The sequence below is a fragment of the Typopeltis vanoorti genome, chromosome 20 (assembly GCF_054136105.1).
Source record: "Typopeltis vanoorti isolate ZY-2024b chromosome 20, IOZ_Tvanoo_1.0, whole genome shotgun sequence".
Classification (NCBI taxonomy): domain Eukaryota; kingdom Metazoa; phylum Arthropoda; class Arachnida; order Uropygi; family Thelyphonidae; genus Typopeltis; species Typopeltis vanoorti.
In genome coordinates, this window is record NC_143568.1 from 99251692 (window position 1) to 99279573 (window position 27882).

The window sequence follows — 27882 nt, forward strand, 5'->3', positions numbered from 1 at the left end:
TTATCAGAGCATTTAGTTATCAGAAATTTTAACATTAATGCCACAAGAAACATATGATGCTACATTAGATTTTGTCATCTTTCATCAAAAATGTAACAGATGCAGACCTTGGATGCTCTTAGCAAGCATTAATAATATAACATGAATTGCCTGTGTTCGCCATCATTAGTCTTTCTTCCAATATTCTGTGTTAAATTTTCTGTTAATTTGCCTGTTTAACGGAAGCCATTTTTCATTTCACTCTGCTTGTAAAGTGTACTATAATGTATGTGAAACTTAGAAGTTTAAACTCAGATTTAGTAACACGTAGATATACTGGACTTAATTGTTTTCTTTATGTTCCCCATCCACAGCAGCCAGACCTGGCTTGTTCTTAAGTATCCCTTTCAGAGTTTTTCTTAGCCTCTTCTCAAGTATGCTTGCATGAATTTTACCTAGAACACTCAGCAAGATAGATGTAAAGTTATACTCTTCGTTCTGTTACAGTTAATCATATTCTGTAGAACTTGTTCCACTTCCAGGAACAGTCTTCGATTTAAACTGAGATTTGTGAAGTGGCCTTCACAAATTAAAGTTTGATTCTTGCTTTAAACTCGCTTTTTAAATTTGTGTATAATATTTGCTGGTCTAGTAGACCAAGTAATATATATATATATACTTATGTATTTTTTTCCTTCCCTTTCAAGATGGAAATAATACATCAGAACAAAGTGAATCAGGTAGTAGGCCTTCTTCAAGAGGTTCCAGTAAAAGTAGGGGTACACCTGGTCCACTTCCTCAGTATCAGTATTCAAAGGTATTTATATAGTTTTAAAAGAATAACTTTCTGTACTGAACTTGAATATCTCATCAGTATTATCAGGGCTCCAGAAATCCATGCACCCACTTGCCTTTGGCGAGTTATTAGACACGTGGCGAGTGAATTTTCAGCCTTATTCTAAATTCATTCAAAATGTATTGCCTTATTTTCTTTGCATATTTTATACATTTTTTTCCATTTTAAAACAGGAAATAATATCTTATGTAATTAATTTAATAAGTTAATTCTTTTGTAGACTGTTTGTTCCTGCCAGAAGTTAGTTTGCATGAAGATACTCTCAAAGATACCTTTCTGACATTTCCAAAATGTGAATTAATTCCAATCTATGATGACAACAGGTGACTGTTTCTCACCCTTTGTTATAAAGTAAAGCCTACCCTGCATCCTCAGATTAATTTTGAAATAAATAGGCAGGTATTCTCATACAACACTGTATTTTTCCATAACTTTCAAATCATCACTATTTTTATAAAAATCAGAGACATCCTTAAAAAAAATTATTTAACAAGAACAATTTTCATTTATTTCACTGCCAACTGTAATTTTTACAACGTCCTCTAGCCCTTACCTAAATATGTTGCATTATTTTCACAATTCACAACATGAATTAGCATAGTGTAATTATATACTTGAAAATACACGATGAAGGCTTTTTAATAGTTTTATTTTAAAATCACAGTTATATTGCAAAAATGAGCCGCAGACAGAATAATTTCATTGACATTACATCATGTGAAAGTTTATCTGGCTCCATTGATAGTATTGACCATTTTCCGATGTTTTTATAAACTTTGTCTTTCCTGTTGAATTATTTTTTGGATAACTTATTATTATTATTACGGGCAACTCCAAGGAGTCCATAGACTCATCAAGGGAGGCCCTAACATCATCTCAAGAACAACTATTTGACGTTCACACAGTATCTGTCATACCTCGCCTTGAACTCGTTCACAATCATGGCACCCACAACAGACTCTGGCAGCTTATTCCACTCTCCAAGTAAAAAACCTAGCTTTAACACCCTTGCTAACCACACTCTTGCCAAACTTCCATGTACGGCCCCTAGTCCTCCCACCACCAGTCCTATTCTCAAAAATATCTTCTGAATAAATCTTATAGAAATCTTTCAGTAATTTGAATGTCTCAATCATATCACCCCTTTTCTGCCTATCAACCAATTTCTGCAACCCACAAATCTTCAACCTGTTCTCATAAGGTTCATTCCATAGACCTGCTATCATCTTGGTCACTCGTCTCTGGATCCTCTGTCCCATCCAGAAGACACCCATATCTGGACACAGTACTCTAGATGGGGTCTTATCAAGGCTCAATACATAGGAACAATAACCTGTTTGTCTCTGCTTGTTAAAGTATTTTTCAGCAATCAAGTGATTTGATGAGCTGATTTAGCCACTTTTGCGATGTGTCCCCTAAACTTCAATTCCCTATCCACCAACACTCCCAAATCCCTGGCCTTGTCAGTCTCTTGGAGTACAGTTCCACCAATGTGATATACTGCTGCTAATCTTTTCACCCCAAAATGCATAACCTTACCTTTTGCCACATTAAATTGTCATCCATTCTCCCTAGCCAAGTCTTCCAAACTATCCAAATCATCCCACAAAATTTTGACATCCTGTGCACTCACTGTTGCTCTACCCAGCTTTGCATCATCAGCAAACAAATGAACACTTCCTCTCAGATCCTTTCCTATATCGTTAATGAACGAATTGAACAGTAGTGGTCCAAGAACAGAACCCTGTGGCACACCACTAGTCACAGGCCTTCTTTTGGACTCTACTCCTGAATAAATCACTCTCTGATATCTCTCCATCAACCATCCTCCTATCCATCGCCATATGCTGCAGTTTACTGATTAGAATTCCATGTGGTATCTTGTCAAAGGCCTTAGCAAGGTCCAGTAGAATCACTGTAAACCCATTACCCTTATCCAGTTCAGCCATCACGGTGTTATAAAACGTGAGCAAGTTACTGAGGCATGATCTACCCCTCACAAAACCATTCTGTCCCCCATACAGTATCCCATTTTCATCTATCCAATCCTGTATTTTCCTCTTGACTATTTTCTCCAAGACCTTGACAACGATTCCTGATATGCTGATCAGTCGGTAATTTACAACAGCAATCTTGGAACTCCTTTATGCAGTGGAACTATTTTCCCCTCTTTCCACCCCCTTGGAACTAACCCAGACCCAAAACTCAAATTAAACAATTAAATTATATAAATTCATTCTTTGTTATGGACAATAAATGAAACGAAATGCAAACTAAACTTTTTTAGCTTTGTGAAGTGTAAAACTAAGAGCGAATGTAGGGGACCTGAAAATAAACACTAGATAAAAGAGTTCTGTTGTGTCCTCATCAACTAAAAACAGTGATGATGTGCTTTCAAGAGACAAATTTCTCAAGGAATTCAGGCGAATGTTGGATAGTTAGAAAGATATTGTAAAATGTTTGGCCACCGGAAGTGCCCTTTTAATACAGCATATTCCAAATCTGCATTCAATAAACCATTTACTGACTTCAAAAACTTCATAGGCTCAGCAATAGAACAGTAATTAAATGACATGAAATGTAAAGAATTTGTCAGTTACTGCTGATGTAGTTAAATAAAAATTGGTTAAAAAAAATCAGACTCCAGTAGGAAGTCATCTAGAAGTTTCTACAGATCTTTCAAATGAGGAGAAACTAATCCTTTATATGAGATGCATAGATTAGATGGAGTGAAATAAACAAGTTTTTGTCATGGAAGACTGATAATTAGTTGAAGCAGTGGAACAGAAGTAACAATGTAACATGGGAAGGAGGGAAAAAAATATGGTAAAATTAAAGACATGCCAGATCTTACAAATTATTGCATATAATTTTATGAATTTGCGAAAGATGTGTGTACGCACACCTTTAACCAATAGTTCATATTATGGGTGAGTAAAATTTGTATATGACTTAAGTAGTATTTCTGGAGCCCTGAGTGTTATTATAATCACATTCCCATGAGTATTATAACAATCTAGGCATTTTAATGATTTTCTCATACATGTGATATTCTGATTTTCAAGAGTTTCATTAATCATTTTAATCAGATGAAAAGAGTAAGGAAGTTTTTTTTTTTTTTAATTCAGGTTAGTCATTTTACTCTTTATATATTACTTTCAAAATGAGAGTAAACTGAAGATAAATCCCAGACACAAGAGACTAAAAATTTTATTTGAAAACAAGTATGTGTCATAAAATAATGCAAAGGTATAGAATACTTTCAATAAGAAAAGCTATAGAAATCTCTACGAAAGTCTTGTTTCAGCAAGACTTTCGTAGAGATTATTGAAAGCTTTAAGCAGTAGACCAAAAAAAACCTTTGATCTATTGATCATTTATGATCAGTTTTCATAGAACTATAGTCTAATAATGGGCTAACATGTCTTTGTCCTGACATACTGATATGATAAAGTATAATTGATAAAACAGTAGAAAAGGGTTTTGAGGAATATTGCTCTCTTTATCATTGAAGTTAGCAGAATCTTTAGCATTGGAAGATAAGTGTGCAACAGGTTTCTGCTCATTTCACAAATGTTCAGTTAGATGCAAATTGAATGAGCATTAGTAAAGCTGTGATAAATGTGCAAGCCTGTACATCCTTTGAGAGTAAATGTTCAAGAATTTCATAAATGTGCCAGTTTCATTTTTCAAGGTGGATAGTATATCTTCTTTTCAGCAAGCAGGCTGTAGGTTTGAATCCTACCTTTAGCATTGATATTTGTCTTTTTTATGGTAGATGAATTTCATCACAGCATGAGACTACTGCTTCGTCTAGGGGAGAAGTGACTTGAGAAAGTTTCATAATTAGTCTCTAGAACACAGTTTATAGATTTTCTAATCCTTATCCCGTTCTTGCATATCAGTGTGTTTTGATATCCTCAAAACACTGATAGACAAGCAAGATCAGAAGCTTTGTATAAAAACTGAAAAAAAGTGTGTCTTAAAATATGAATAAAACAAGTTCTTAAATTGAACATCAAATTAACCAATCAATATATAGAAGGGGTGCTTAAGGATCAAAGCTGTACAACTGAGAGGAGACCTCCACATAGCCTTTAAAGGAATGTGGAGAACTGACCAGGGCTTCTGACTTAATGTCCAATCTTCACCTTCTTGTGGTGCACCCTGTTAGGTATCTACCTTGATACTGAACGAACGAGGATGGGCTGGCAATTTGGGATTTAGCCGAACAAATTGTATTCTTATTGGCTTAAACCACAATATTGAATGATAGTACAATATGATAGAATTTCATGCTGGCTGGGGAGTCGCCCGGTTAAACAAGGCCCCCGTTGTTTTCACCAGGGAAGCAGGGTGAACAGCGAAAAGTCAGTTACTGGAACAAATCCCAAAACACACCCCGACTCAACATCACCAGAATTGAAGATCGGTACTATCAACATAAGAACCCTGAATGGCAAAGAAATGGGGCTAGCTGAGGAATTAGATAAGTACCAGATCGATATAATGGAGTGACTGAAACAAAAAAAAGACCAAAACTGGTGAGCTCTTTCTGAGCAGTAAATACAAATGCTATATTCAGGCAATGACAATCAAGGAAAAGTAGGAGTAGCCATAGTAGTCAACACTAAATACGAGGCTAATCTTCTTGAATGGCAGGCAGTCAAGTAGAGTGATGTGGACAAATATCAGAACGGGGAACTGGACAGTGAAACTTATTTGTGCCTATGGGCCCACAGAAAGTTCTAAGGTAGAAGTGGAGGAATTTTTTGAATCTTTAGAAAAAGCAACCGACACAATGAAAATGAAAAGTTGGTCCTTGTTGGGATCTAAATAGCAGAGTAGGAAATGATTGTCAGACATACAAAAATATTTTATGAAAATTTGGAGAAAAGAGCAAAGCTAATAATAATGGCAAATACTTGTTGGATTTCTGCTCAGGACATGGACTGGTTATTACTAACACCATGTTCCAACATAAAAATGTGCACAAATTCACATGGAGAGAATAGGCAAGGAATAAGAAAAGTCTCATTGATTATATTATTGTTGATAGTGATGTTTTCTCTCTGATGCAGGACACTAGGGTGTACAGAGGATTTGAAATTGGAAGTGATCACCATTTAGTCTTAAGCAGGATAAAATTGAATATCATATTGAAAAGGAGAACATGTAAGAAAGTTTTAAAACAAATAAAAGTTGAGCAACTCTCAGATGTGAACTGTGGACTAAAATATACAAACATTATTCAAGAAAAAATGAAAGAGTTTGAGAACAAGAATGAAACTTGGAGATTCAGTGGCAAGCTCTGAAGAAAACATTGATTATGCCAAAGAGGTATGTGGTGAGGTTTGCTTCAAGGATAGAAAAATCAGAATTTCCTGGGAAATTCTGATTTTTCTATCCTTAAAGTTCCTGGCAAATAAGTCAGCTTGTGCTCTTAGAGAATACAGAGACAAATGTAAGAAAGCTAAACGCTGTGTAAAACCAGCTAAACAAAAGTCATGGGAAGACTTTGGTAAGGACATATAAAATAAATATCAAGAAGGTGGCATTATATTCTGGAGGTTGTTGAAGCTCAGAAATGGAGAAAAGAGTGCTGTAAAAGGAATTAGAGATGATAAAGGTGATATGAAAACAGGAGAAAATGATATCCTTGAAGTATGGACTAATTACTTCAAAAAATTGCTAAATGAAACTAGTAGTGATGACAGCACAGTGATAATTCTGCACAGTGAATATTCCTGATTGCAGGCATGCAATCAGGAATACATATCCATGCTTGAAGTAGAAAAAGCCATCAAGTCTGAAATCAAAGGAAAGGAAGCTGGAGTAGATGATATTAGACCAGAAATGCTCAAGTATGGAGGTATAAAAGTTTTACAGTGGCTACACTGCGTAGTTCAGAGGGCCTGGACAGAAGGACGAATTCCAGACAATTGGAGTAGAGCTCTCATAGTACCCATATATAAAAAGGGAAATAAAACTGATTGTGAGAATTACAGAGGTATTTCACTACTGAGTGTTCCTGGTAAGATTTATGCCAGTATACTTGAGAAATGTTTGAGAAGGATCGTGGTAGAGAATCTTGGTGAGGAACAAGTTGGATTCAGGTCAAATAGAGGCTGTCGCGATCAGATATTCGCTTTATGACAAATAGTTGATAAGTCATGGGAATATAACAAAGATCTTTATTTAAGTTTTGTAGACCTGGAAAAAGCATATAACAAGGCCAAGAGAGAAGCTATTCAAAACGCTACAGTTGTATGGTGTCAGTGGATCATTATATCAAATAATGCTTATTCTTTATTTGAACTGTAAGTCAGCAGTTAGAATTGAAGGAAGTACAGGGAGATGGTTTAATGTTAAATCTGGTATCAGACAAGGATGTACATTATCACCTCTGTTATTCATTATCCATATGGATTATATTATGAAGGAAAGTGGTATTAAACCTGATATCAAAATTGGAGATGTTAATGTCAGCTCCTTGCTTTATGCAGATGATGTTATACTTCTAAATAAATCCACTACAAGTCTGCAAGATTCCTTGACTAAATTGAATAACTGTTGTGATAGATGTGGTATGAAGGTCAGCAATAACAACACAATGATAATGAAAATAGAAGCATTGAAAATATCAGTTGCATTGTGAATGGAGAACCTATAGAACAAATAAAACATTTCAGCTACTTAGGCATGATTTTTAGTGAAGATGGTAAATTAAATATGGAAATAGACAACAGAATCAACAAAGCTGGTATGGTAAGAAAACTGAATAAATTTATATGGAATAAGAGAGAAATTAGTCAAAACACTAAATTTGCTGTATTCAAGACAGTGTTCATACCAATTTTAACTTATGGATCTGAGAGCTGGGTCAGAAATGAAACGCTTGACCAAAGACTAGAGACTGCAGCTATGAGAGTCCCGAGAAAGATTATGGGCATGAACAGATGGCATCAATGGTAATATATTAAAAACGAGGATATTAGATAAGAACTTGACAATGTCGGCATCCAGTAATGCATTAGCAGAGCTAATCTCAGGTGGTATGGTCACTTAAACAGAATGGGCAAGGAAAGATTAGCCAAACAAGTGTTCTCTGCCAGTGTTGGCAGGAAAAAGAGCCAGAGGAAGACCGAGATATAGGTGGATTGATATGGAAAAAAGTGCCTTAGAAGATAGATATATAAATATAAGATCTGACAATGTTGTAGCTTTGACAGGTAACAGATTGATTTGTCAGAAAATTGTAGGGTGGAAGTTAGTAACGATGTAAATTTTTCATGTAGTACTATCATATCCTGTACACCCCTGGAGGGTAAATGTAAGGAATTTGATGATGATGTATAAAGGGTGTCCCAAAATTTACGCAAGAAGTAATTTTGATAGAAAACACAGGTTTTTAATTAAAAATTGTAATTTCTTATTGATTCATAAAGTATACAGTATAGGGTTATGCATGGAATAGCATATCGAGTAAATGGCCTCCATGGCTTTGCTGGCACATACGCACTCTTTTGTCGAAATTTTCCATGACCGTTTTGCATAAATGGGGCTGAATTTCGTTGATACAGCGCTCAATTTCCTTCTTCAAGTGGGTGGTCGTGGGCTTGTTGGCATAAACCTTAGACTTCAAAAAACCCCAAAGAAAAAAGTTCAACGGCGTTAAGTCACATGATCTGGGTGGCCAATTCTGATCACCAAAATGGGAAATTACACGTCCAGGAAATGACTTATACAGTAATTGAATTGTTTCTCGGGCTTCATGGCATGTGGCATCGTCTTGTTGAAACCACATGTTGTCCACATCCATATCTTGCAATTTAGGCACAAAAAACTGGATTATCATGTCGCGATCGCGAGCACCATTAACTGTTATTGCCTTACCAGCCGCATTTTCGAAGAAGAATGGACCGATGATGCCTCCAGCCCAAAATCCGCACCAAACAGTGACACGTTGTGAATGCATTTGTTTCTCAACAATCACTCGTGGATTTTCTGAACCCCAAATGCGACAATTTTGTCGATTAACGAAGCCATCAAGATGAAAATGAGCCTCATCGCTGAAGATGATTTTGTTCGAAAAATAAGCATCCACTTGTTGTTGTTCCATAATCCATTCAACGAACTCTCTTAAGCTCTGTAGAGAGCTTCTCGAAATGCCCAATTCAAGACCACGGTGCCGAATTGATGTTCCTGGACTCTCAGCAACACTCTCGCGAACTGCTTCGATATTTTCTGTTGAACGACTTGTTGAAGGACGGCCAGAGTGTATAAGATCACTAATTGATCCAGTTTCCTTGAAATTTTTTAATTAATCTTTTCACAGTTGAAGTTAAATCACTATTCCGACCATATTTTGTGCGAAAATTGCAAACTGTAGCTGCCAAACCTTCATTATTTTTAAAATATTGCTCAACAAATGAAAATGCGTTGTTCTTTCGTGTAGCGCTCCATTTTTAATAATCCCGAACTGTCAGCTGTCATGCTGTCTTTTTTTTCTCGTTGGCAACACTTTACCACACAAATGGCGCTAAATTTAAATCTTGGTAGAATTTTGGGACACCTTGTAGCAGAGGAGTTAAGAATTTTGCATACTTAGGAATATTGATACAAAAGATAGAACTGACATCCTTTCTTTTAGTGTTGCACAGTGATCAGCATTCATTTTAGAAATTATGGACTTTATAACCATGTTATAAATAACTCGTTTTAATTTCCCAATGTCTTGATCTTCATATTAAGATCATGCTAGTAGAATAACCAGTGATCAACTCATTGTTTCTTTAGCTTACACACAGTAAGCTAAAGAAACAATGAGTTGATCACTGGTTATTCTACTAGCATGACCTCTAGTGAAAAAAAAAATTAAAAATTAATTATTTAGAAACTACATCAAAGCTAAATTCTATTTAACATTCTTTCTTATAGATAGTCTTCTTTCAGTAACAATGATGTCCTATTTTTAACATTATAATTGTTATTTTAGATTTAGGATTCTGGATTATCTACAGTCCTGTTTATGGTTGACTCTTAGAGAGAAAAGTTCCATGGGTAGAATATGTGCCTGCCATATGCTTGGGATTTTTATACCATCATTATTGTTCAGATTGGGTGGTTGATAAGAATCTCACAGGCTTCCTTAAATTTTGTTCATACTATGTTTTTGTGTGATGTAAACAACTGGTACTTTTCCAGTCAATTCTATGTAAAGTGTTCAGGGCATAATCAGAAAGACCAGCTTCACCATAGTTATTATATTTAATGTGTCGTTTATGTTCCCTTTATCTGATAGGAATTGTGCGTCCTGTTTCCCCTATATGTGGCATATTACAGGTGCAATAAATACGGTATATTCCAGGGTGGGCTAGCGGAGGGAGTGGGTCTTTGGATGAGTTGAGTAAGCTTTTTAATTTTGAAGGCGGTTTAAAGGTGGCTTTGAGGTTGTATTTTTGTAGTATTCTGTTTATTTTATCTGATGTCCCTTTAATGTAAGGAATGGTTATAGTTTTATTGTAGTCTATTTATCTTTGTTTTTTATTGAGGTCTTGTAGAGAATTTTGTTAATGGTGTTTTGGCTGTAACCATTTTTTAGAAAAGTATTGCTGATAACTTTAAATTCGTCTTTCAGCGCATGTTATTGGAGCAGATCTTCAAATCCTTGTTTTTTAGAGTATTAATGACACCTAGTTTTTGTGTTGGTGGTGGTAGGAGTTTGTGTATATATTGGCCAGTATGCGTCTGTTTCCGGGTAAACAGTGAAGGGAAGACTGCCAGAAGGAAGACGCGTGACAAGTGTATCTAGAAACGGAAGTATGTTCTGTTTTTCAATCTCAATTGCCAACTATGTGTTTGTGTTGTTTGTTTAGGTGGCTAAGGAAAGTGTTTGGCAGCCATGGGACCAGATCACGAAAACATTGTCAACATATGTAAGCCATACTTTGGGTTTTAAAGGAGAGGAATCTAGAGCATGTTGCTCAAAATGTTTCATATAAAAGATAGCAATGGGGGGGGGGTGTAATGGCGAGCCCATGGCTGTGCCTTCTTTTTGTAGGTAGAAAGCATTTTGTCGTACAAAATAACCAGAATGTAATACATGTGCAAAGAGCACTGTGATATCCGGAGGGAATTTGTTCTGTAAAAGAAAGATCGTGTCATTGATTGGGACATTCATAAAGAGGGCAGAGGCGTCAAAACTGACTAATAAATCATCTTTTTCTAATGTAATATCTTTGATTATGTTTATGAAGTATTGTGTGTTTCTGATTTAGGAGAGGGGAATGACCTACCAGCTCCTTGAGTGTTGCTGCTAATTTCTTGGCTAGGTGATAATTCGGACAATCTATACGTTTGACTATCGGCCAGAGTGGTGTGTTTTGTTTGTGTATCTTCACTAGAGTTCATGCCATAGAATAACCGGTGATCAAATCATTGTTTCTTTAGCTTACTGTGTGTAATGTAACTCAGCTTGTCCCTGTATATTTGTATATACTCCAGATGATGATCTTAATATGAAGATCAAAACGTTGGGGAAATTAAAGAGTTATTTATAACACGGTTGTAAAGTCTATAATTTCTAAAATGAATAGAACAGACGTGGATATATTGCAAAGATTAAAAGGAAAAAGTGTTTCTAGAAAATTGAATGATGTGGAAATCATCCAAATATTATAAAACCAACAGATTTGACTTTTGAAAAATTATTGCAAAATTTGAAAGATTATTAAGATTATTATATGGATCCAAGGCATTGTAATTGATCAAAAATGGGAAGCCGAATTAAATAGTTATCAAATATATATTTTTTTTAATATTAAAAATATTTTGGTCTCACAGTGTATAACAAATTATCAATGGGCCAAGCAAAAAAAAAAAAAAAGAAAAAAGTATCACCTCTGAATTATCCCATGATAAAAGTTTAATTGGACTGAAACAGCACTAGGAAACAATTAAAAATTGTATTTATTGCTTTCAATATTTCATCTCAGTTAGAGACATTGTCAGGGAGTACAAAATGAGATTTGTAACACACACACACATACACAGCACAAAATAACTGAAAAATGTGGAAGAAAACTAGTCCTAAACTAGATGGGGCGCTCTATGGACACCTATCGGTGGCTTAGGATGTAAACTGGAATCTCAAAGTATTAGTGTTTCCCCTATTTTGGATAGTTTTATGTAACCATATTTGTGCAAATTAGGCTGAATTTAAAAGCAGCAGCAGATTCTAAAAACAGTCTTTCTATTCGAAATTTACTGTCTGGTTCTTCCAAGTGATTCTCTGAGCTGTATCCAAAGCATGGTCTGCAAGGCTAGATTGACCATAGTCGTGAATGCAGATGTATTTTTTATGTTCTTCCATTTGGATAGTAGCTGATCTTCCTGTCTGTCCATAGTAGGCCAACTTGCATGAAAAAGGAACTCTATATACACCTGGAACTGAGATGGGAGAGAACTGATTTTTATTGGAGTGGATAAGGGTAGCTAGTTTTAAGCATGGTTTGAAAGTGGTGTGAAGATTGTTTATCTTTAAGATTCTGGATATTTTTTCTGATGCGCATGCCTTGGACAGAGATGTATATGTGTGACAGTAGTAAAACTTAATCATATACACTACTTGGACAGTGGTGTATATGATTAAGTTTTACTGCATGCTTATAACCTTTGTTCGCATTGGAACAAAGGTTATAAGCACTATGGGTTAGTGTTTTTATGACACCACATTTGGGGTTCATTTGGAGAATCAGTTCAGGGTTCGAGGCTATATTGTGATTGGTTGGCGAATTTAGAGCTTGTAAATAAAATTTGTGATTTTTATCTGTTTTATTGTGTTTTTCCATTAGAAAATTATGCAGATTTTTGTGTTTTTAGTGCTTTATAACATATTTTGTTATTGCAATAATAAATATAGTTTAAAATGGGACAAAATATGCACAAGAAACATAACGCTAAGAAGAGCAGTGAATTTGAGACCAAGAAGGCTTGTCCTGCTAAGGAAATTGGGGATATTAAGGAGATTATTGAAAATGAATTAGCTTCCGAAATAGCAAAATCAAAGCAAATTATCAGAGAGATGACATGGGAATTACAGAAATTTGAGAGGTGTGTGAATGAATAGGGAGGGAGAAAAAATTATGCAGCAAAATAAGAAACAAAGCACGGAATCAGATAAGTCAGTAAGTAATGAAAATCAGGTATGTGAAAAGAAGGATGTTATTTGGTATGGTGAATCTATCAAAAAACATGCTGTTGATGAGTGGGTTATAACTTGAAGTTTTCCAGTAGCAAAAATTAAAAATATAATGCAAGCAATTCAAAAACAGAAAATTGTAGTGGTACTAACGACTTAACTAGTGATGAGTTCAGTATGAGAGAGGACATGAAAGAGTTGTTGGAAGAGACAAGAGTAAGAAAGTGAAAATAGTAAGTATATTACCTCGATATGATAAAAATGAATTAAGAAGAAGGGCTATGATGGCAAACGATTCGATGTGTGGGCTGTGTAAAAGAAATGGATGCAAGTTTTTGGATGTGTGCAGTGAGTTTGAGGGAAGATTAGATTTGTATATGCAGGACTGCCTACACCTGAATTCATTTGGTATCAGGAGTCTTGAAAAACTAACAACTGGTATGAGACCTAACACAGTCAGGGAAATTATAATGGAAGGAATGGTGAGAATATGAATGTAAGAGTGACAATATTATATAATTGTGCTAATGGTAGGGATGTTAAAGCTCACAAGGATATCAGTATCATTAACAATTATATTTTTAATCTAGAAATGGGAAGAGTTTATATATGATGTGGTATGACCAGTAAAGGTGGGGGGAAGAGATTTTGCTAACTGTATGGATAATTTATAGCAGAGAGAATCATTAGTATCTACTATTTATCTTGGGGGGAGGGTATGAATCTTAGGCAAGCCATATGTCTGGAGGGGGGAATAGCAACTGAAGAGTTTGAGTTTTTTTACGATGTCAGGAGGCTGGAAAGAAACCTTTTTCGAGTGGGCTTTTTAATTTCTTGATTTGCAATTTAGTGGGATCATAATGTAAAGGTCTGTAGGTGGAGTGATCTCTAAGAATGGCATTCATTTTCTTGTTGTATTCACTTGTGTTCAGGATAATTGTAGCACTTATCTTGTCAGGCTAGCGATGACTGCTGTTATCTTTACTTAGTAAACTAAGTAAAGTTTATTGAGGGCATTGAGTTGGCAGGGAGATAGATTTCTTTTGGGAGGCAAAACTCTAGAAAAAACTGGCCATGTCAAGCACAATGTTATTAGCCATCTCAGGAGCCAAGTTAGATACTGCATTCAATGTTGAACATTAGGTCTAGAGCAAGTGCTGGTACTTGTCGAGGTGCAGTGGCAAAATTGTGGACGAGACTTAGGATGATGATGGCAGCTTCGTAAGCCTTTTTGGCAACAAGTTAATACAGTATAAAGAGGATACACTCAAGGAATGTGTTTAGAATCCACAAGTCTATTGTACTTATTGATATGTTATTTTTCAGGAATTTGCTTTGAGAGATTTCTGAAATATTAAAGAGAATAGCATAGAGTTCCGTGTTGAGGATTGCTGAGTGCTCGGACTGTAATGAGCTGATGGATGCATTGATAGCAGCGAGAATGGTGCATGCAGCTGCAATCTGCTCACATAACAGAACAGAACTGGTATGCTCGTATATATATAGAGGTCTTTTTTGGATTTAAATTTGACCTTTAATTTAACATGCAGGTAAAATTCTAGTATATTATTTAAGAAAGGCTGACTGGTTGTCAAGACAATCGAAGTTTCAGCTTGACGTATTGTTTTGCCTTACATGCTATATCTTCACCATGAATGGTCAATATCCATGTGTTAAGGCTTAAATACTGGGAAAATCTCATGATAAAAGTTTAATGGAGTGAAACAGCACTAGGAAACAGTTTAAAATTGTATTTGATGTATTGCATTTACAATCTGCTGCTGCTTGTAAAAATAAGCCTAATTTGAATAAATATGGTTGCATTAAATTTCCCAAAATATGGAAAACACTAATACTTCAATAACCCAGTTTACATCTTAGGCTGCTGACAGGTGTCCATAGAGGTCGTCCCACCTAGTTAGGATTCTAGTCTTTCATCCACATGTTTCAGTTAATTTTGTGCTGCCTTTGTATGTGTGTGTTGCAAGTCTCATTTTGTACTCCCTAATAATGTCTCTGTAATTGAGATGAAATATTAGAAGCATTAAATACAATTTTTAATTGTTTCCTAGTGCTGTTTCACTCCATTAAACTTCTGAGTTTTTCCCCACTTAAGTCTTGACACACGGAAATAAAAAGATGCAGATGGAAATAAATGGATGAGTCATATACTGAGAGTGGGCAAGTGAGATATTCCACTGGCAGCTTTGACACGGATCCCACAAGGGAAAAGGGGAAGGGCAAAACTTGTCAGAGGATGACAGAAAAAGAAAGAGGAATGGTGGATTAAAAGAGATGGAGAGCAGCATTAGTTATATAAGACAGAGGTAACTGAAGAAAATTAATCTTAGCCCTATATCAGTGGAACTGGATTTGTAGATTAATCATCACATCCCTTGAATGGTACTGAGATTCATGTGCTATAGGAACCTTTGTGGGAATCCTGCCTACAACTTTTTGTGGGTAAGATTCCCACCCATGCAAAGTTGTAAATCTATTTTACATCAGTATTAATACCACAGGTGGAATGTTACTGTGCTTTGTGGACCAAACTTACAAAGCACTAATCAACACTGACAGACTGCAAATAGACTGTCACTGTGTATTAGTGCTATGATAACATAACACTAATGCATTATTAAGGTTAAATTATTACTAACTTCCTATCACATTTTCTTCAAATTAACTTATTATTTGCCATTTCTCCAGCATTGGGAGCTCGTGCATGCTGTATCAGTGCACCTAGATTATCTTCCTATAGGTTTTTTTTTTCTATCATCCTGTCATTGAGCCACCCATCTGTTTTGCTAACCTTTTCTCTTCCATTCTGTGAACAAGCTCAAATGACTATGTCACTTAAGCTTGTTCTGCTTGCACATACTTGAATGCTAAAGATATGTTCCTTTCTAATATTGTTAATATTCTTCTGCTATGGATGCCATCTCCTTATTACTAATTTTTCTCAAAACTTATCTCTGATCTCCAGTTTTTAATAAACTGTTTTGTTTCTAACTCAACTTTTAGATCCCAACTTAAAACTAGTTTGAAATTTATTGTTTATTGTTTTGGCACAATTTTCTGTTATTCTACATAAATTTATTCATCTTTCCACCACACTGCTTATTCTGTTTTTATCATTTTTACTTAGAATTGTACCTATTAACAGACATGTTAAAGTTTTAATTGTTATGTATATTCAAAATAACTGCTTTCTCCATTGAGAAAGCAGTTGTTTTCACATTCCTTCATATTTTCTTAGGATTTATTTTATTTCCAGTTTATATAGGACATGTTTCTTTTAAAGTAAATAATGAAACAAAAGATTATTCATTGAACAAGTCTATTGCATTGTTCTTGTCTGATTTAATTATCTTAAATTACTTTTGTACTCTTTTACTGATGAAAATTGAAGTTGTATGAAAGAGAAAAATTAATTCCACTCAGTTTATTGAATTAGACAATACAAATATTGTTTGATAGTTTGGTGTATAAAGTTTCTTTGGAACTGAATAAGTTCATTGTGAACTTGACATGTAGCTCAGAATATATCTATCTTGTAAAACAGTTGTTGTCAATATCGCAACATTTTTGAAGGAATTCTATCTGCATCTAATTTTCAAGTCTCTGTAGCTCATCATTTTGGACCTGGGTCTGATTTCTGCTGAACCCTTTTTTAACAATAGAATTTTTCTTCTGGAAACTCGGTCTTTTTCATCCTGCAAACAGATAAACATGCCAGAAGAACATACACTATTAGCATATATGCAAATAAGATTAACTGCTGTTATCAGTTAATCTTATTAGTTTCCCAAGAGAGTTACTTGGCCATGACAGGTCATTAAGCCTAACACACACACACACACACACACACACACACACACACACACACACACACACACACACACACACACACACACACACACACACACAAGAGAAAGTAGGATGTCTAATTTTCTTTTGGCTTTTCTGAGTACTAAAAGCGAGTGTAATCAGAAATATGTCATTTAAATTGTTGCCACCACTGATGATATATGAGGATGGTCCGAAAAATTCTTGGCCTAACAATGTAAAAACGAATTTGTAATTTCACATTTTTTTTTCTCAACATAATCTCTCTTAAGATTAATACATTTATTCCAGTGATGCTACAGCGCCATTATCCCATCCCTGTAGTGGTTCTCAGTAAGATCAGCAAAATACCCCTCTGTGGCTGCAATCACCTCTTGATTTGGAGAAAAACCCTGACCAGTGAGGAAGAATTTTAGTTTTGAGAAGAGATAGAAGTCTGAGAGAGCCAAATCTGGAGAATAGGGTGGATGTTCCAACAATTGATAATGCAGATCCTTTAATTTTCCATTGCCAAAACACCTTTGTGAGCAGGCACATTGTCCTGATGAAAGATGATTTTTTTTTCTTCTGCAAACCAGGTCTTTTCCCACAATTTTTTTCGTCTAGTCTGGTTAAAAGATCGGAATAATCTTCCCTGGTTATTGTTTTATCCTTTTCAAGATAATAAACAAAATGCCTTTAACACCGATGCCATGCCCTTTACTGCTGATAGAACTGACTTTGTCTTCTTTGGTGCTGAACAACCAGCTTCTGTCCACTGTTTTGATTGCTGTTTGGATTCTAGTGTGTCATGATGAATCCAAGTCTCATCCATAGTAAATCGACTCACAAAATCAGTTTTATTCTTGTTAAAATGCTCCAAGCGCTGTTCAGAGATTTTCATGCGAGTGCGTTTTTGATCTGCACGGCACCCATTTTGCACAAAGTTTTTTCATTTGCAATTCTTCATGCAAAATATATCCTACACGTTCTTTTGAAATGCCTATAGTTTGAGCAATTTCACGCACTTTGACTCGCCGGTCATCCAATACCATATCGTGCACTTGATCAATAATTTCTGGTGGTGTTACACTTTTTGAACGTCTTTCACGTGGATCGTCTTTAAAGCTGGTACGGCCACTTTTAAACTCTGCAGCCCATTTTTTAATTGTTGAAAATGAAATAGGAGAGTGCCCATAAACTTTATGAACTTCTAATGAATTTCTTTTGGTGTTAAACCTTCTTTTACAAAGAATTTTATAACCGCACGATACTCAATTTTATCCATTTCAAGGAATACAGACAACACTTTTGCTTCAGACAGCTGTATAAAACAAACTACTTGGTAGAATGACTCGCAGTTTCACATGGATGCTTATGACAGATGTACAAACTTAGAAAAAAAAAATCTTGCCGATAGTGTTGCCATCTATTATCAAGGCTGAAAACTTTTCAGACCACCCTCGTATTTATTATGATGGATTAGCCTGACGGATTCATAATTTTTACTGTATACCAATTGCTGACTCTGAGTCAAATTTTGTACACCATAAATGCTTGTCATTAGGATGGGATAGGCTTGCATGTACATATTAACTGAGTGACTATTTTATGTAAATCAACAATTTGTTTTGAAAATGTCCATTTAAAATGCAAGCATTAGACAAAAATTGGGATATGACTCATTTAATAAAGAAACCTTTTTTTTAAGAGATCAAGTAGTTTTTTTTTTTTTTTTTCTCATCTCCCATTTGAGACTATACTTAGTGACTTCACTTTTTCTCAAAATATGTGTAGTGGCAACAGGAAGAGGAAGAAAAATAGAGTGTACTCTAAGGTATAGTCAGTGCAAAAAGTCTCTCCTATCGAATCCAGTTTTAAAAATTTATTTCTATTAAATGAGTGAAATCCCACTATTTTACTAATTGTTATTTAATGATCCATATAAGGAACCTCCTAATGAATACTGGTCCTTTCCTTTTTCTGCTTTCGATATCTCCCATATTCTTTGCTCTACCTTTCTCTGGGACCCAGTGGCTTGCCACTGTTTGCCATGTGATGTGACCTGTGAACATTGGAATGGATCCTGGTACTCTAGAATTGTTCTCTTTGAAAAGGCTGGTGGTTCTGGATGGCCTCAGTTAGGATAATTTGGCTAATGGGCTTGCCTTCATGACTTGTCAGATTTGTAGTCTCATTCCCCTGGTTTTAGGAATAGGGCCTGAGCCCAAGGCTTGCTGGTACAGTGACTGTTGGTAATCCTGGCATTCCACTTCCACACACAGATGCCTATTATACTTGCCAGATAATAGGCATCTGTGTGTGGTTCCATGTTGGACGGGGATCTCTGGAGCCAAACAAAAATCAATAAGCATGAATCCTTCATCCTCAGATTCTTCAGGAGCACTTACAAGGCCTGAACCAAGTACAGTACTATAGATATGTCTTATCATTGAGAGTAATAATAATAAATATGATGCACATATAAATAAATCATTCTTTTTCATCCATGTAACAGGGTGAAATTATGCTTATCCAGTATACCACAAATAATAAACATCAAGAAAAAATTGTTTAATCAACTAGTTTCTTGTAACTTATATACATCTTCAGAATTATGAATTTAAAAACAAGCTTGTATTAATGGTGACAACTAAGTTGTTTAAGTTTATTCTGTATAAGCTTATAACCAGACAAACATCTTGTCAAACTATAAACCCTTGTCTTAGTATTACATTGTATTGTATTATTTCTGATGTAGCCTAATTCACAGTTCTGCAGTTCTTGAATGTATGCTGACCAAAGTTATTTCAAAGTTAGTTTGAAATAAGACCTTGCTTTTGTTAGACTGGGTTTGGACAATGGCAGCTTCTTTGATTCTAGGCACATAGTTGTTGAATTCAGTATATGGTATACCTGTTAGTTGCCAAGCATCTGATGTTTTCCCTTGGTTATGTAGTTTTTTCCCGTTCCTGTATATTTGCTGGTGTATGTAATGGCTTTTGTAAGATGTTATTGATGGTTGTAGAATTGTAGCCATTCTTATGAGTATCTTCCTCAGATAAGTCCTGTTCCCTTTTCATTGGATATTGTGTAGTCTCAAAAAAAGTTCAGCAATCGAAGATACATATATGCTGTGCCAAACCACGAAGTATCTTCCGTTTATTGAACCTTACCATGTCTGCTTCAAAGGAAAGTCTGTTGTGGTTCACCACTGATAAGAAAACCCCCCCCCCCCCCATTCCTAAATGTTCTGTTTCAGCATCTGCTGTGAATTGAATGTTGTTCAAGCTGTTGAGGAAGTTGTTGGAAAAATAAAATAGGAATCTTTGGAGACTGGCCAGTGTCTAAGGCTTTGTGTGGTAACTATGAAAACTCTCAAATGATTCCATGAATATATTCACTAAATGCAAAGAAATAAACACTCCCATTGCTGGGACTTGAATTTGTTCATAGTAAAGGTCTTCACACTTAAAGAATGTGTTATATAGACAATGCTTTAATAGTTTGGTCTCCAGCAGAAAAATTTCTAAAAATAGTATGTTAACGTTACCTTGGAATGTTAATAAAAAGACTTGTGCTGTCTAAACTTACTAGGATAGCTGTCAGGTCAATATTTGATATTCTTGATCTTGCTAATCAAGCCCTTAGAATTTCTTATGTGAGGTGTTTTTCTACATCTGGAGATAGTAGCATAGCTAAATGTTTGCACAAGGTGCATAGGCCCTTATCTTTCTATTTCTGACAGTACTAACCTGGTATTAGATTTTCTTTCAGCAGTGCCAGGGATATTATTTTTTTATAAATCATGTTGGATTTCATCATCAAATTCCTGCCATGTACCCTCAAGGGGTGTACAGGATATGATGGTACTACATGAAAAATTTACATCATTACTAACTTCCTATTTACAATCTTCCAAATCAGTCTGTTACTTGTCAAGACTCCAACATTATCAGATCTTACATTTCTGTCGTCTAAGGCACTTTGTACCGTATCAATCCACATATTTCTTGGTCTTTCTCTGGGTCGTTTTCCTGCCAAACTGGCAGAGAACACTTGTTTTGCTAATCTTTCCTTGCCCATTCTGTTTAAGTGACCATACCAGCTGAGATTAGCTCTACTAATGCATTCCTGGATGCTGACAATATCAAGTTCTTTCCTAATACCCTCATTTTTAATATATGATATTGCCATTGATGCAATCTATTCACGCCTCTAATCTTTCTCAGGACTCTCATATCTGCAGTCTCTAGTCTTTGGTCAAGTGTTTTACTTCTGACCCAGCTCTCAGATCCATAAGTTAAAACAGTTTTGAACACTGTCTTGTATACAGCTAATTTAGTGTTCTGACTAATTTCTCTCTTATTCCATATGAATTTATTCAATTGACTTCTTATCATACCAGCTTTGTTGATTCTGTTGTCTATTTCTATATTTAATTTACCTTCTTCACTAAAAATCGGGCCTAAGTAGCTGAAATGTTTTACTTGTTCCACAGGTGCTCCATTCACAACACAGTTCATATTTTCAATGACTGCCTATTTTCATTGTCTGTCTTTTTATTGCTGACCTTCATACCATATCTATTAGAACAGTTATACAATTTAGTCAGTGAATCTTTCAGACTAGTAGTGGATTTATTTAGAAGTATAACATCATCCGCATAAAGCAAAGAGCTGACATTAACATCTCCAATTTTAATATCATGTTAAATACCACTTTCCATCATAATGTAATGTGATCCATATAGATGATGAATAACAGAGTGGATAATGTACATCCTTGTCTCACACCAGATTTAACATTAAACCACCTTCCTGTACTTCATTCAATTCTAACTGCCGACTTACAACTCAAATAAAGACTACGTATTACTTGATATAATGCCCCATTGACACCATATAACTATAGCGCATTGAATAGCTTCTCTCTTGTCATATGCCTTTTCCAAATCAAGAAAACTTAAATACAGATCTTTGTTATATTCCCATGATTTCTCAACTATTTGTTGTCAAGTGAAGGTCTGATCCTGACACCCTCTATTTGACCTGAATCCAGCTTGTTCTTCACCAAGCTTTTCTTCCACAATTCTTCTCAACCGTTTCTCTAGTATACTTGCATATATCTTACCAGGAACACTCAGTAGGAAAATACCTCTGTAATTCTCACATTCAGTTTTATTTCCCTTTTTATATATGGGTACTATGAGAGTTATACTCCAATCATCGGGAATTCGTCCCTCTGTCCAGGCATTCTGAACTATGCAGTGCAGCCACTGTAAGACTTTTATACCACCATACTTCAGCATTTCTGGTCGAATATCATCTACTCCTGCTGTCTTTCAACATTTCAAGCCTTTGATGGCTTTTTCTACTTCAATTATGGATATATATTCCTTACTGCATGCCTGGTCAGTGTTTTTTTACCACTGTGCTGTCCCCACTGTTTTTTTCATTTAGCAGTTTTTCAAAGTAATTACTCCATACTTCAAGGATATCTTTTTCTCCTGTTTTCATGTCACCTTTATCATCTCTAACTCTTTTTTCAGCACTCTTTCCTCTATTCCTAAGCTTCTTCAACAACCTCCAGAATATTTTGCCACCTTCTTGATATTTATTTTTTGTGTTCTTGCCAAAGTCCTCCCATGACTTTTGTTTAGCTAGTTTTACACAGTGTTTCGCTTTTTTACATTTGTTTTTTCTATATTCTCTAAGAGCATAAGCTGACTTATTTGCCAGGAACTTTTGATATGATTTCTTCTTTTCCTTCTCTGCTCTTTAACTTCCTGTGTCCACCATGGAGTTCTGATTTTTCTATCCTTGCAGACAACCTCACCACATGCCTCTCTGGCTGAATCAATCAGGGTTTTCTTGAAGGCTTGCCACTGAATCTCCAAGGTTTGGTTCCTGTTCTCAAACTCTTTCATTTTTTTCTTCAATAATCTTTGTGTATTTTAGTCTACAGTTCACATCTGAGAGCTGCTCAACTTTTATTCGCTTTAAAACTTTCTTACATATTATTCTTTTCAATATGAAATTCAGTTTTATCCTGCTCAAGACTAAATAGTGATCATTTCCAGTTTCAAATCCTCTGTACAGTCTGGTATCCTGCACTAGGGAGAAAACATCACTATCAACGATAACATAGTCGATAAGACGTTTCTTATTCCTTGCCTCTTCTCTCCATGTGAATTTGTGCACATTTTTATGTTGGAACATGGTGTTAGTAATAACCAGTCCATGTCCTGAGCAGAAATACAACAGGTATTTGCCATTATTATTAGCTTTGCTCTTTTCTCCAAATTTTCCCAAAATATTTTTGTATGTCTGACAATCATTTCCTACTCTGCTATTTAGATCCCCAACAAGGACAAACTTTTCCTTTTTCATTGCTTTCTCTAGAGTATCAAAAAATTACTCCACTTCTACCCTAGTAGAACCTTCTGTGGAACCCTAGGCACAAATAAGTCTCATTGTCCAATTCCCCATTCTGATATTTGCCCACATCACTCTACTTTAGACTGCCTGCCATTCAAAAAAATTCGCCTCATATTTTGTGTTGAATACTATGTCTACTCCTTCTTTTCCATTATTGTCATTGCCTGAATATAACATCTTGTATTTATTGCTCAGATAGATCTCACCAGTTTTTGTCTTTTTTGTTTCAGTCACCCTTATTATGTCGATCTGGTACTTATCTAATTCCTCAGCTAGCTCCATTTCTTTGCCATTCAGGCTTCTTATATTGATAGTACCGATTTTAACTCTGGTGATGTTGAGTTAGGGTATGCTTTCAGATTTGTTCCAGTAGCTGACTTTTCGCTGTTCGCCCTGGTTCCCTGGCGAAAACAATTTAACTGGGCAATGCCCCAGCCAGCATGAAATTTTGTCATGTTGTACCATCATTTGTATATTGGTTTAAGCCAGTAAGAATACAATTTGGTTGGCTAAATCCCAAATTGGCAGCCCATCCTCGTTTGCTCAGTATCCAGGTAGATACCCAACAGGGTGCACCACGAGAAGGTGAGGATTGGACATTAGGTCAGAAGCCCTGGTCGGTTCTTCGCATTCCTTTGAAGGCTATGTTGAGGTCTCCTCTCAGTTATACAGCTTTGACCCTTAAGCACCCCTCATGAAACATTAAACTGACCAATTTTTTCAGCCTTTCACATAGAAAGAAGGATGAAATTCAGATTTTTTTTTTTTTTTTATTTGAAAGATCTGTTTATGAGCAAGGATTCTAAGATATTCTCTTCAGGAAATTTCACTTTTCCTAGAAATTTACTTGCAAGCATAATGCATGGATCCCATTTTATTGCATAGTGCTAAATAACCTTGTTAATAGGGCATAGGAGTTTATGAAATGCGCTTGTTTTAAGGGATAAGGTTGCCACTTGATTTATACTTACCTATCTTGATTGTCCAGAAGCCTTATTTGTGACATTACTTGCACACACATTTGGTTTGTCAGTGGTAGGTCTTACTTCTCTATTTATTCTTATAAATGCAGGGGAGGCTACTTTTTCAATGTTCAATCGTATTATTTTTACTGTTAAACAAGGCATCCTATGTTATATATAGTGCTTTGTCATGGTACTGTGTGTGTGTGTGTGTGTGTGTGTGAGTGAGAGAGAGAGAGAGAGAACTTCTCTATTTATTCTTATAAATGCAGGGGAGGCTACTTTTTCAATGTTCAATTGTATTATTTTTACTGTTATGTTATATATAGTGCTTTGTTATGGTGCTGTGTGTGTGTGTATGTGAGTGAGTGAGAGAGAGAGATGTGTCTAGAAAGCTGAGTTTTGAAACTTTTCTAAAATGTGAATTAATAAGAGCTTTTCATCTGGTGAATTAGCTGGTTTTCATATGGAAGTGACAAGATTTTCTTCATGAATCTTTTTTAACAGAGAATATTGACCATAAGATTTTTCATTCACAGAGTTAGCACACTTTGGAATTAACAATCCAACCGGCCATGACGTCTATAGACATCCAACTAAATCTGGATACGATTCTCTAACACCTATTGAATAACATGGATAAGAAGAGCAATTTGGTCTCACTATTTCATCTCGCCGGTAGGGAGGTTAAATACTGAGTCTTTATAAAATTAGGTTTTAAGTAAGTCCATTACTTGACCATAACAGGTTATTGAGAGTAATACATTAAAGTTTGAAATATATATTCATGTACACTAGCCCTTAGTGTTTATGAAATGTTTCATGTTTTGCTCTCTCTCTCATCTTAGACAAAGAATTTTTGTGATCTAAGCTGCATTTAAATTAGTAATAATATCTTTCTCTATATGTGTTCTGCTATTTTAATAACAGAGTGGTAAAGATGGCTTTCAAATGCTGATGCTTTATCAGCCATTATCTGTCCACTGCTGGACAACTTTCTCTACTCTTATTGTGTTGAGTTTTTCTACTCCTCTGAGCTCAGCCATTGTTAATCTCATCCTCCCAAGATTTTTAGTCTTTCTGTAGTCCCTTCCTTTTATGGAGTACTGTTTGGATACTAGAGTTGAGTGTCACTTCTTGCAATATGTCTTCTCCATGCCATTTAGACTTGTTAATAGTTATCTCACTCTAGTATGAGTTCTAACCTAAAAATTTTCAGTTTATGTTGAGTTGAAATCTATTTCTCTTTGTCGTTCTTAGTTTGCCAAGCCATTTTTTTTAGATCAAAGTACATATATCAAAATCAGAAGAATTACCTATCAAATAGTTTTATTTTAGGGTGTTTTCCTACGTTCACCCAACCAAGTTGAATTATACTTAGCTTTTGTTTTTGAAGTTTTGGGTCTACCTTATATAGATCGGACAAACAGAAGTTTTGAAAGGAAAAAAAATCCCTTTAACAATGTTGGCATGCAGAAGAGAAAAATCTGGGTTTTAACTTTTGTCTATCACAAATCACACCATTGGGATACAGCCACCACACCTTATCTAATAGGTGGCTGTATGGATTATTATTATTATGACCACAGTGGATAAGATATAAATCCACTGTGGTCATTCACTTACATGACTTAAACAAAAACCGGGGTCTCATTTTGAACGATGCCTGGGAATCATTAATCTAAATAGCTAACTTTGATATTAGTTAAAAATTGAAACAAATTTCAACTCCTCTCTACATCTAATTTGGTACATGAATGCTATTCAAGGTGCTATAGTTTTTTCATAACTATTTTGATAGTTGACAAGTCTAATTTCTTTTTTATTATATTAGTAATTTTTGCTAATTTTATATATTGTTGAAAGGATGGTGATTTTAATGTCTCCCTTTTTAAAAATTTTTTTAAATATTTTTTGTTTTTCTACTTTTTCAAAGTATTCTGTGTTAATAATTGCATATTAATCTAATATGTAAGCTCATCCTTTAAATGAAATTAACAGAAATGATATGCTACTGTTTACAGGTACTGTAAGCACCTACGTAATAGGATGTGATTAAATCTGACTTGCATAAAAGTTTGCAAAATGTAACTTTCTTTAGTTGAAGTCTATTTCTTAAGTGCAAATATTCATAAGATTAGATGGGATATCACCTTGCATGTAGAATGTGCAAAGGGAATGCCATTGCCTCTAAGCTGTTTAAGTTTCAGCACTGGTAAAGATTTCTTCTTTACCAGTGCTTTATCACTCCCAAGAGTGTGGAAGAAATGCATAAAGGAGGCTCCAAGACTGGTAGCAAATTATAGACCAGTCATTATCTTGGGAGTGATAGTTAAGTTTTGGAAAAGTTAGTCAAAGAGAGAATTTAGAAATAGCTGGATAAGAATATGATACTCTGTAGGGGAAACATGGCTTTGTGAAGGGTAGATCATACCTTAATAATCTATTATCCTTTTATAATAGTAACAAGGAAATGGCTACGTGATATTGCTGGATTTTGGAAAGGCATTTGACCAAATACCACATGAAACTGTTTATGCTAATTGGAACAGATGGGGATGGATATGAAGCTGGTAATCTGGATACGAGGATGGCTGATAGACAGATACTAAAGAGTAATATATGGAAGAGCAGAATTATTATTATTACATGGTATCTCAGTGGAGTCCTGAGGCTGATCTTGTGATACCCAAAGTACTACACACACAAAACCTATCATATCGTCTTAAATTCATTCACTGTCGGGGAACTCAACTTATTCTGTCAATCCATTCAGCACTCTCCATGCAAAAGATCTGCTCCACACATCTCCCACAGATGTCTCCTAGTTCCCTATTTGTCATTTTCCTTTGTATCAATTTTATACATCCCCTTTCATATCTTAAAAGTTTCTATCATGTCCTCTTTTCTGTCTATCAACTAAACTTTGTAAACCACAAACCTTCAACCTATCCTCATAGAGTACATTCCACAGATCTGTCACCAGCTTAGTCACTCGTTTTTGTGCTCTACCACCTCTTCATCGGCAAGAAACACAGGTGACCAAATCTGTGCACAGTAGTCAAGATGCATCCAAATCATCGCCTTATAAAGAGGGATAATAACCTCCCTCTCTTTATTGTTAGTGTTTTCCAACACCAAAGCAAGATTATTTGATTGAGCCATTTTACCAACTTTTGCAACATGTCCTCTGAACCTCAACTCTCTCTCCACTATTATCCTCATTAATTTTCTGCAATTCAGCACCATCAGTGTGATGCCCCGTATACAACCTTTCCAACTTGAAGTGCATAACTTTACATTTTGCAACATTAAATTGACAATCACTATCCTTTGCCAATTTATTTAAATCATTTTGCAGGATATCTACATCACCTTTATCAACTATTGCTCTTCCTGGTTTTGCATCATGAGTAAACAACTGAATTTTCCCCCTTAAATCTTTTCCTATGTTATCATCAAATTCCAGATACATACCCTCGGAGTATACAGGATAGTTATCTTGCAAGATTCCACTATTATCAGATCTTATATTTGTCTTTTAAGGAGTTTTTTTTTTTTTACTGTATCAGTCCATCTACATCTTGGTCTTTCTCTAGGTCTTTTCTCTGCCAA

The 27882-nt window shown here is 35.4% G+C and overlaps 1 protein-coding gene across 3 annotated transcripts in view; it reads left to right on the forward strand.

Moving 5' to 3' along the window:
* The window catches only part of LOC150095705 (uncharacterized), a 338480-nt gene that overhangs the window by 25588 nt on the left and 285010 nt on the right, over positions 1–27882 (forward strand). For all 3 annotated transcript variants that reach the window (XM_090410275.1, XM_090410277.1, XM_090410278.1), the window contains exon 2: positions 687–796. In XM_090410275.1, coding sequence (XP_090266401.1) covers positions 687–796 — 110 coding nt within the window. The remainder of the gene's footprint in view (positions 1–686; positions 797–27882) is intronic.